At 35.3% G+C, this 12,620-nt stretch overlaps 1 protein-coding gene across 1 annotated transcript in view; it reads right to left on the reverse strand.

Moving 5' to 3' along the window:
• The window catches only part of LOC106783827, a 94,305-nt gene extending 93,924 nt beyond the window's left edge, over window positions 1-381 (reverse strand). The window contains exon 1 of the mRNA XM_014742727.1: window positions 92-381. Coding sequence (XP_014598213.1) covers window positions 92-254 — 163 coding nt within the window. The 5' untranslated portion in view covers window positions 255-381. The remainder of the gene's footprint in view (window positions 1-91) is intronic.
• Window positions 382-12,620: the final 12,239 nt, after the last annotated feature.

The raw sequence follows: 12,620 nt of genomic DNA on the forward strand, positions 1-12,620 counted from the left end.
CTTTCTTTTTTCTTTTTTTTTTTTTTTCTTTTTCTTTTTTCTTTTTGCGCAGGCTTTCCATCTTGTTTTCGGCGCGAATGCCTAAACTCACCGATCCTCTTGACGTGGACGTCTCGATTGAAGGAGACGCTTCTCTCGGCGGGCTTCCACCCAGAGACGGAAGCCCCGGTCGTTACGGGGGGTAGTAAATGGGTGCTGGAAGGGTCGTAGGCCTCTCCCTTTCTCAAAGAGTCCGAGCGCTGAACCTCGAGCATCTTCCCGCCTTTATGCTCCCGATCATAACACACAGCTGGATAGCACCACTTTCTCGTTTTTGTTTTCTTTATCTTTTATACCCCTCTCTCTCTCTTTCTCTCTCTCTCTCTCTCTCTCTCCCTTTCTCTCCCTCTCTCTCTCTCTCTTTCTATCTTTCACTCTTTCTTTACCTATTTCTATCACCTTTTTATTTTCTCGCAAATGCACCCCTTTTTTCTTTCTAATCCCTTTCTCCGATCACCAACCTGTAAGCCAAGCAAAGCTGTGCACTTAATATCTTCGATCAATCCAATCGAGATTTTTGATGAATGACTTTCTTTTGATTTTACGATGATGTGATGTGACATATATCTATATGAGTTGTGTATTTTTATGAATATATATATGTTACCGTCATAACCAAAAATCTGCCATTAGCTAGTAACTTTTCAAAGAAATTACAAAGATGCATAATTTACAGCATTGCATTCTCTGACATTTTATGAAAATTTGCATATCAATTTATAAATCGAAAAGGTATTTTACATGTAGACAAAAGAGTTTACTTTAATTTAATACAAGTTTCATTAAAATCTATTCACTTTTAGTATAAAAAAATATTCACCAAAACTTTTCAAAGAAATTGCAAAGTTGTACAATTTACAGCATTGCAATCTTACATTAGTTACACAGATATTCATATTATTCAGATATCGTATCAGAAGATACACAGGTTTAGAGCGAAATGTTTTTTACCCGTATGGGTTGTTTTGGGGGGGAGGGGTTGCGTATGACTGTAGGTGTGTCTGTGCCCGAGAATGTATTCTTTTCAACGTTGTTCAAATATTAATTAATATTCTATAGAATATCAAAGTGTTATGTTCAATGCTTAGAAAAAAACTGTAAGAATTCTTCTGTTTCCGACTTCATCGGGGAATGCTTTTTGCATTGATGAGAATGCCGAGGAATTACCAGCAATGGCGGATTTCCGGCTATGACGGTAACATATATACATATGTACATGCGTTATTCTCTACGTCTCAATGAAAACTTCCTATCGAAAGATATGCGAAGTTCATAAAAGCGTCACAATCGCGTCGTGTGCATAAGACACGTGTGTTTGTGTGTGTGTGTGTGTGTGTGCGTGCGTGCGTGTTTATAAATGCATGTGCGTATCTATATACGTGCGTTGAGAATCTTAATTGAGTTGAGACGAATACGATAGATCGAATTCGTTTTAACAAAAAGAAAAAAGAAAAAGAAGAAGGAGAAATCGGTGCTATGCTCGGTAAGCGTGACGACGATCATCACGACGATGATGTCGCGTGATAACGATGACGATTACTTTCCTAACGATATTTTTTCAATGAATATGATTCATTCGGTTAATTATCCGATGGTTAAATACGAATGAAAGGATAAGAAAGATATGGATTATCTTTTACAACGATCCGACGTCTGTCAATTTGATACTTATAATACTTTCAAAAATTTATATTTATTATTATTATTATTTTTCTAAATTCTTCTTCTGTGTAATTTCTTTTTTCTCTTTTTTCTTTTCAATATCCAAGTAGAAATAAATTGATAACGTCACAAACAAGTAAGGATTAACATTCGTATAATAATCTCTTGGATCCCCAAAAAAGAAACAATACAATACAAAACAAAAGAAAAGAAAAATAATCAAATTAAATAACTGGAAGAAAGTGTAATAAAACAATTTTAGTATGGCCTGAAAATGTGAGGATTATTTTTAATCCTTGATAGATCTCAAGGTCAGACGCTTGACCACGACGCGATATAGAAGGGGTAGAATACCATGACTCAGCTACTTTATCAGTTCCAACACGTGAAAGAAGCGACTTTTAAATGAGACAATTCGCATGAGGGCCATTCACGATCGAAGGATTAAGATACTCCTGCCGGGCCTCTTGGTAGCCATATTTGGCGAAGAGGTTCGCGAGGGCGGACTTCCCTCACCTCACCTTCGTCCTTCGCCCTCCTTTATTTCTTTTCTTTATTCTCTTTCTTCCCCCTCTTCCTCCTCCACCTCCTCCTCATTCTCCTCTTTTTCTCGACGTCCTCGTTGGTTCGTCCACTTTCTCTCCTTTTTTTTTGTCCCTATTGAACGCTAATTTTTTATTTGTTATATTGAGAAATTGTATTGAATAAAATATACAAGAATTATTAAATGATTAATGCATTCGAAACTTTGGTCTTTCCTTCCGGGTAAAATATTCTTCTTTATTTTCTATGCAATATTCTTCGAACAATTTTTTTAACTATATTTTTGTATGTTCTCTCTCTCTCTCTCTCTCTTGCATTAATACAACGGAACTAATGGAAAATTTATTCTGTCATACTTGTTTAACGCGTGAGTTGTGCTAGAAGAACGCAACAGATCCGAGCAAATGCATCAGCGTAATATACGTTGCGATTATCTAACGTATATCGCTTCAAGGACACTGATGTAATAAACAGTCACGTTTCTCGTGCACATGTTTAACACCTTTTTTCATCGACTTTATTACACTACGTGCACACAGTATGAAAGAGAGAGAGAGAGAGAGAGAGAGAGAGAGATAGAGAATTGGCGACAACGGCAACTACGACGATAGAAATCAAAGATGACCGCACACAAATATTATCATCGTAAATGTTTTCGGAGAAGTATAAAGTCGTTTTGAAGGAAAAATCTTAGGCCAATGAGAATTTAATGAAAGACAACGCGGACGCGAACAAAAGAAAAGATCAAAAAATATGACCGAAAAAATTATGAATTTTTTCTACGACTTGTTTTTTAAAATCTCTCTCTCTCTCTCTCTCTCTCACGCACGCATATGCGCACACACGCATGCTCGTTTTTATTTTTCATCGCGAAACGAAAATTAATGGGCGGGGAGGGGGGGGGAGAGGAGACTTGTTTTCGACTCGTTAGTTTTTCAAAAGTTGACGCAAACTCTGACGCACGGAATATACTCGCGTGTTTCGTTTTTTTACGTCGAGTCGGTATAATAAATTTGCAGGAATGTTTGCAAGGAAAACGAACAAAAAAGCGGACGTGCTTATATTTTCAACACGAAGTTTGGCTAGTCTCGTCAATATAAGGAACGATCGTCATCCTTCTTTGGAATCCTGCTGAGAGAAGAAAAATAAAATCGGTCTACGAAGATGACGATTATCGTCTCAAATCAGGGAAAGAAGGGAGAAGGGGGAAGAATATGGTTTTAACCTAAAGTAAAATTATCTATCTTAACGTAATACAATTATTATACAATTACGTGGTATTGCGCACACGTGAAAAAAATATATTATGTATGACGTTTATCTATTGTCAAAAAAATGTAATAGAAAAATATGAATTAAATAAAAATTACAACAAAAAAAAATGCAATGTTACGATATTAACGCATTATTCTAATAAATAAAAAAGTAAAATAAAATGATTACCTATTATATTATCGAGCGAATTAAAAATATGTAGGATAGATGTGAACGGTTTTCTTGTCTCGAACAGACTGTAGAACACTCTGACACATTTGTTTACATATTCTCCTTCCCCGTTTACATACGATCTCTATACTTGTAACTGAAAAACATTGTCAGACAACAACAACACGTGAGAACGGTGTTCTAACGTATATTATACGAATACATACACAAATAACACCGAGTTATTTCTTTAGTATAATTTCATTCGTTTTTTCGTCCTCGTCATAAAAACCGGCCGTACGAAAGAAGAAGGACTCGTATTTTGCAAGATTAACGAAGGAACGTGGTAAGAGATCATCGCTAAAGTTGTATCTTTTTAAGAATTCTTATTATCTTTCTCACCAATTCTGCGAAACGTTCGTTAGCAACGGCCGAAACCTCATCTGTTCACCGGTCTTTATTTTTTTACTCTTTCTCCTTTTCTTTTTTTTTCTTTTTTTTTTATATATTATATCTTTCTTTTTTATCACCATTTAACGCGTATCGAAATCGAATAATAAAATATACGAATATATATTATTATATTTTGTTTTCTCACCTAAGGTAAGAAGAATTTTTACGAAGTACGTATATGAATATAAATCTTTACATTTACGAATCCTCGTATCATTGTGCGTTATCCTGATCTTTTTCTCTTTCGTTTTCGCACATATAAATACATATGTTTATTTTTCATTCCCTGCTCACACAGCAACTCTCTTTCTTTATTTCTCTTAAGTTTTCTTCATACAGAGCCTTTGTACATCTTTATTTCTCGTAACACCGTAATAAAGGTAAGTAGTAAGGGCGTGTTAAATCTTAATAAAACCGTTCGAGATTTGGTCACGGGTATGGTGCCTTGGGTATTCGCACTTGAACACGAAACCGGCGCCTACCTTCGTCCGGTTGCTTCAAAACAACCGAATCGGACAAGCGAAACAAAAGAGGAAGTGAAAAGTTAAAGGGGGAACAGAATCTGAGTAAGTAACAGGGGAGAATTATGAGAGAGAGAGAGAGAGAAAAATACGAAATTTTGGATCTCTTCGTAAACGCGTCAATTACTACCGTAAATTTGTACCTGAATGTTATCGAATAACGTCAGAAGTGACGTTATCGTATCTCGTTTCGTATCGTAGTTGTTAATTCGAAATTTTATTGGAATTTTATTTGATACAAGCATGGAACAGACGTATTTTGAATCGAAATCCTCTCTCTCTCGAAGGAAAATTGTTTGAAAATTTTATGCTGTAATATAATATATTCGTAATTACATCGTTTCTTATATCTTTGATTGAAATCTTTTGAATAATTAACAGAAACTTTTTCAATTGTGTTTATTGCATAAAGATAATATGTTTATAATTTATTGCGATAATAATTAATAACGATTTTCATTTATTATTCGTTTTGTTTCATTTTTATTTCGTAGAATTGATCAAGTTTCCTCGCGAAACGCTTGCTTACGTAATTGAACTTAACATGGTATACTGTACTTTATTAGCATCGAACTACGAACGTATAGTCATTATCTTTCTTCCTTATCAATCGATCTATCCGTAAGGAATGATTTCGAACGAAATTCTACGAGAAGATGAAGATAATTAATAAACCATAATCAAATGCTTTCTGCGATGCGATTATTCGTTGAATTACTAGTCTCCACGATAAATATGCAACAATGTTAAGAAATAAATGTATTAAAAACAGCAAGAAAACAAGGAAGGTAGGAAGGAAGGAAGGAAGGAAGGAAGGAAGGATAGTAAGGAAGATGAAACGATGATCGATATGATCGATTTCGAAAAGCAGATTAAACGGTTAGATCACTCGATAGTAGAACGTAACTATCACTACTACAACCACTACTACTATCATCATCATCATCATCATCATCATCATCATCACCACCACCACCATCACCACTACCACCACAACCACCATGAACCACCATCATCACCACCACTACCACCACCACCACCACCACCACCACCACCACTATTACAACTATGATCAGCAACACCGGTGATTAAAGTGTCCGTTAACGCGAGTTAATTGATCTTTCAGCTAATGGGATATTACCCTAGGTACTTGGTATTTCTGGTTTATCGAACGCCGCACCAGGAGATCTGATCTTAGTTAGGCGTACCACTTGACGTTCTACGGAGTACTTCGCGGCTTTTATAATCTATTCGCACGATGAATAAAGTAAGAGAAACGGTAATGGTGGTAGTCGGTGCACGAAGAAGACGATGCACGGTTTCCCTTTCGATTAACGTTCAACGACGTTCCTGGACGATTTAATCGATCGTCGAATAGAAAACGCTCTCACGTACTACCTTCCTTCTTTTCCTTTTCTCTCTTTCTCACGAAAAGCAAATACGAATACCGTATATTTTATTCTTATTTTCTATTATTTTTCTTTTTTTTTTTTAAGCTTAATGCAATATTTTTCTCTCTCTCATGACATGTTAGACAAATTTTTCGCTATAAAAAAATAAAACGTTAAAATATAATATAAACGATAGTTTGTAAAAAATAAAAATTGCAAACTTTCGAGAATGTGCACTCTAGTTGACAAGTATTATATCACCGTGGTGTCTATGTATATATCTGTGTGTGTATACGTGCATGAGCGAAGCACTAACTATACTACCGAGGAGGTAGAGGAGGGTTTGTGCACGTACCGCGTGCAGAGTGTCTCGTCCCGCGGGAGGACGAGCACGACGACGGTGACGACGACGGTGACGACGACGACGAAGAAGAAGAAGAAGAAGAAGAGGAGGAACACCTTGCACCGTGTCAGGACCCGGTGCGACGTAACAGGAACGATTATCCTCGATCATCGGATCGGATCGGAAACATCGATCCGGTTTACACTGATCTCTCTTCTATTACGCTTTTTTTTTTTATTTATTTCATATATATATATATTACTCTTATATTTAATTATTTATTAATTTAATTTCATTCATTAATTAATTCAATCAAATGAGATATAATAGTTTGCACAAAACTCACGTTCGCGAACTATAATATAATATGACACTTACGAGCTCGTACTTCAAACTTATATGTAGAAAAATATGTAAATATATTCCAACAAAAAAAAACAAAATATATATATATAATATACGTATGTGTTTGTGAAATTAATCCATTTGATTTGTATATAATATGTTACGTGTTAAATGAATATGTAAAATGAGAGATTCGCGAAAGATCTAATGTAGGATCGAATGTAAGATCGAAATGATGCGAACTGTACGCACCGTCTTGTATTATCTATAGTAGCCCGTATGGTGATGGGCGCACGGGAGAGTACCGCTCCGGCACGCACGTTCTCCGCCGAGCGCCGAAGAACTAATAAAAGCTGGGACCGAAGTTGAAACTGCGTAGGCCGCTTACTACTCCTTCCACTGCGTCCTATCCCACCGGGGCCCGATAGAACGAGAATGAGCGAGTGAGAGTGAGAGAGAGAAGGAAAGAGATTGGATGTTAAACGGGGTGGGGAGAGAGGATGTTGTGTTCTGTACAGAACGAAGACCAAGAACGAACGGAGAACGTTACGAGCCTTACTTCTGTAAGGCCCAATAAGATGTTCAGCGTCCCGACGCCGACGCCGATGCTGACGCCAACGATGCCAACGACGAAGATTGAAACTCACCGTCGTCTTCACTCGGTCAAGGTCCCCCTCCGAAAACCTGCATTCACTGAACATCTCACCCCCCCCATCCCTCTTTTTCTTTCTCTCTCTCTCTCTCTCTCTCTCTCTTCTGAGTCCACGGACAACGCTATACTTGGTGCGAAACGAGCGTGAGGCTCGCGTCACGCGAACAACAACCACGACCCACTCGAGTCATCGTCGAGATTAAACGCATCAAGCCTTCTGGACTTGTTTGTTGCTCATTGGAAATATTATTATATGTATATGTAATTGTGTTTATTCTCTTGCGATTGGAAATTATTATATTATTTTGATATTTTGATAATCGGAGAGAATTATTCATGCTGCAATTATGAATATTATTTTTGTTTTTTTTATATACAGATTTAATTAATATATATATATCGTATTGATATAGATTTTCTTTAAAATTAATTTAAATTTAATCGCATTAAGTGCTGCGGGATTTTCTAAATTTAATACTTCGAATAGATATAGGCTTTATGCATTCTCGCGTGTTTTATTAATAATAATAAAAAAAAAAAAAATGATATTGTTATATATTAGAGTTAAATATAGGGACATCGCGTAGAAGGTACGATCAAGGAACAGTAGAATTACGTTTGATCGAGTACCCCTTTTTCCTTCGCCTAATTTTCCTTTTCAACGTGGTTGCCTCGACCCGAGTCAATCACAATGTTCACATCTCATAATTTGCCAACGTATTATCGTTCCCGTAATTGCCGTGTGCAACTAAATAAGTATGCCGAGATAGTGTACATACACATATATACATAAATAATCGAGCATTAAAGTTGATATACTTTTAGACGCGAATATTCTTTGATGAAGAGTACACACATTTTATCTCAAAAATGTTCTTGCACGTGAGTTCGAGTTCCAGTTCAAGTTCGAGAGAGAGAGAAAGAGAGAAAGACATAGCACGATGAGATTATGTTCGTGAGTCGTTAGGGACTTGTATGACGTATTACTATCCATGGAAAAATGGATGGCAAGCATACTCGACGACGCGTCTGACCGTATACTGGACGTTACTACTAACTCAACTTAAACCAGTGCTTTTCAAACTACGATACTTCGAAATACGTATCAATTTTATTAGATTAATATTCGATTTAATATTTTAACAAGCTTCTCGCTATTAAATCAGTTATTAAATCATTATTATATTTTTGTATTATTTTTTGTATATATTAAACATTGAAATATTGATTTTGTAACAACACTTCAACGGAGATGATTTACATTGAATTTATTTGTCATCTCTATTAAAAATATCTTACGATTCGTTGACATTGTTTTATATTAACAAAATTCATTCTAATATATTATTAATAATAATAATAATAATAATTATTATTATGGGGAAAAAAAGAGGATATAAGCTTTTAGAAAAAGTATGAAAACCACTGGATTGCAGCAACGAGTCTCAGATCGAGGACGTATGTAGTCTTAACGAACCTGTCCAAGTTGTTTTCATTAAAAACCGTCTATATAATTCCACGAGATCGAGCTTTTCCTTCCGCGAGAAGATTTTCGAGAAGACGATTATAATGATGATGACGACGACGGCTACGAAGACGACGACGACGACGACGACGACGACAACCTGGCACAGTAACTAAATTAGAAGGTATATCTTCGGTCTCTTCCTTTCTTTCTCTTTTCTATCTGATCGCGTCGACCTTGAACTTGCCACTGATGCCTGGTGCTAATGAAGAGTACGAGACGGTCCTTTTATGATGGACAGTCCTCGTTCTTCGTCGTCTAATTAACCTGCTTTTGAGTACACCTCTCGTATAGTGTTGTTTCTCATTTATGAAAAAAATTCTACGTAAGAAAGTGATAATTTGAATGAACCTGATCGTTGATTAGAATAATAACGAACGACATGATTCAACGAGTAAAGTGATTGAATTTTGATTATTTATTTAATCATAATATTGTATGATACTTATCGTGTGAAATATTAATTAATAAAATATTATCAATATAAGTATATAATTTAGAAATATTGTGCATTAGAATTATTTGAAAAGATAAAAAAAACAATGCGGAGACAAAAATTATGCGAAATCGTAGAGAAAGTAATGAATGCGCGAATATATAAGTTGAATGAATGAATAAATATTAATGTAATTACATTGTAAAAAAAAAAGAAAAACGAAATGAAGATCATGTTTTATGAACCGTTAAGTCCATCCATAATGTCACGTAACAAAAGAGAAAATTCACCGAGGCAATGAAGAAAGGTATCCTTGGGAGGGATGTTGGTTGATGATCTTCGAGGAGCTTCCTCGTAGAGGAACGTTCTTTACCGTCTCACTTTCTCCGTTCGAGTCACGTGCGAACGATTGGAATGGAGAACCCTGCACCGAAGACTACGTTCCACAGAAGCGTGCAAGAGAGAAAGGTGATCGAATAACTTTCAAAGATACGACGACTCATTCTCTACATTAAAGCTTTGATTACAGTTTCAGAAAAAAAAGAAATACAAAATAATAGAAATCAATTTTTTTTCCATTCGTAAATAATTTAAATAAGTAATTAACACACACGAGTATTCGAATATAACAAAATCAACACGCGTGTAAATTTATAAAATATTTCGAAGATATATTTATTTATTCAATTGATTTTCAAATGATTAATTTAAGAGAACGAAGTCAAGAATGATCTATGAAACAAGCCAACGTAATCGAGAGTCGGGATGTTCGAACTTTCCATGAAACGAGTAACAGGGTTCTCTCTAGGTAATGTATGCCATTAATAGCAACGATTTATACGCGGCATTATCGTCCGTTTCGCGGGACATTTATTGCACCTTCGCGTACCTGCAAAGTGTACTTAAGTGTGTATGAAATTATGTATGTGTATATGCACGTACAAGGTAGGTACGTAAGTGCTGATTATAGGCGAGGACAACGCCAAGAACGAGACGATGTTTGTTCGCAAATCGTTTCGTCCGGTAATAGATTTTTATTTTGCTTAATGCGAGATTTCATGAAAATTAGTCCTGTTTCCGGTAAATCTAAATATCTCTCTCGATCACACATATATAAATTAGAAATAAATTGATTTAATTAACGATGTGTGCATCATTTCTTCGAATGATTAGAAATAAATGTAACACATAGGCGAGCGAGTGGGTTGAACATTTTAAACATAGAAATACAATGACTATTTCCGATTAAAGGATGGCACTAAATTGAATATTATCAGCATAATTTCGAGGATATCTTCGAAAACGAAAAAGCTCGTTTACGACATTTCGATATTCACTGGCTTTTATATTTATATCTGTATTATGTATATACCTACACGCGTATCTTATTGAGGTAAGAGTAAAGTAGAGAAGAAAACGTGGGACGAAAAAATGGTTCTCGATCAAAAAGAGAATTTATGTGAACGATGATATCTCATTTTTAGGCTTTGATCGTTGTGCTCATGCATCGAATTTATTATCTTTTTCTCTCTTTCTCTTTATTTCTCTGTTTCCTTTTTTTATACTGTCTCTCACCTTGTTGCCAAAGGCTCACTATCGCGTGCGAGCAAAGTTTTAAAAGGTTTGCTCGCAGTATTTCAGAGACAGCGGGAGCGTTCTCAAAGATAGAAGGAGTTATGGCCGTTCAGAAACAAAGTCCAGATATTTACGAGTTCGACCGTCACGATTGGATTTTGGTGCTTTACTGTATAGCCCATTGTAAAAATGGTAAACAGAAAGGATTAACAATGACGTTAGGATACTTGCAGCAACAACAAAAACTATAACGCCGGGATACGATAAAAGACAAATTACATTAAAACGAATTAATATTTACTATTTACAAAAAATATTCAATTTCCACGTAATACAAATTCTCTATCGTTCCGTCCAATCAAAATATTTTTCTTAAATGATCTTCAAAATTATGACATCGTTAAATATAAAATATGTATAATAGAAAATCAATTATAGATACGCGTTATTAATATGATTTACATACGTCCAGATATTAATAGAAAAATATATATATATATATATATATATGTATATGATATATATTAGGGACTATCCTAATCTTTTTTCTACACCACTGTATTATTCTTCTTCTCCTTTTTCTTCTTCTTCTCTGATACTCTTGGGACGCCGAAAAAAGAATCCATTAGGAAGAAGGTACGATTAAACAAAACGATCGTATATTTACTCGTAGCTCTCATCATTAATCACGTATTTCACCCCCTGTGGGTGTCTTCTACTCGATCGAGCTCTACGTTCTTTCACAGGATATAATTCTTAAGAGAGATAGTGGCGAGCCCTTTCCCTACGTCCCCTTTCCCGTTGTTCTTGTGGTTCAATCCCCGTCCTCGCCCCTCGGCCCATGCCCCGTTCCCCATACACAGAGATTCGCACGCGGACTTCGACGACGAGCTAATCGAAACTCTCATCCCCCGTTTTGTCGTATCAATTCTAGTATCTTCAGACCCAACCAAGCCAACGTTGCCTTTATCGAAATGCGTTTAGTCACGATTCGTTCGATTCGCTTGCCGACTATCCTACTTATTATACAGGGTGTCCCATTCAGATTCAGATTTTCATTTCAATTCGATTACATATTTCATATATAGAAATATATATTTTATAATAGATTAATTTTTTATAATATTTATATTCAATCATTTACGTTAACATTTGTATGTTGATGAATTTTCTCACGTGTTTCTAATATAATTGATTTATATTCTCATGAATTAATAATATATTTTTCGGTATGTTTTATTTGAAAAAATATGAATGTCTATTACGTATATTAAAAGTTTGTTATTTGATACGTTTAATAAATAGAACACCCTGTGTAAGCTTGATTACCGTGTGGTCTACGTACGGGTGATCTCGAAAAACATCCACACGACTCGACAGTTTCAATTCTAATAGGTTTCTTTTTCTTCTTCTTCTTCTTCTTCTTCTCGACGGGTGGAAAAATAATTTGGAAAGGTTCTAATTAAAATATCATCGTTCGTAGATCGATTTAAATAATCTCTCAAAATAGATCTCGTTCTTTTCGATAATGAGGAAAAACAAAAAATAATCTCCATTACCTATCTACCATTGAAATATTATCAAATAATTTAATTATCAATATTCTTGTCCAACAATACATTAATATATAAGTCTCAAAGGGAATTATAGACGGTTAATAAATCTAATGAACAATTTATTTTGAACTAGTTGTACGTTTCGTCCGTTACT

This window comes from Polistes canadensis, unplaced genomic scaffold (assembly GCF_001313835.1).
Source record: "Polistes canadensis isolate GaletaPanama2010 unplaced genomic scaffold, ASM131383v1 scaffold_26, whole genome shotgun sequence".
Classification (NCBI taxonomy): Eukaryota; Metazoa; Arthropoda; class Insecta; order Hymenoptera; family Vespidae; genus Polistes; species Polistes canadensis.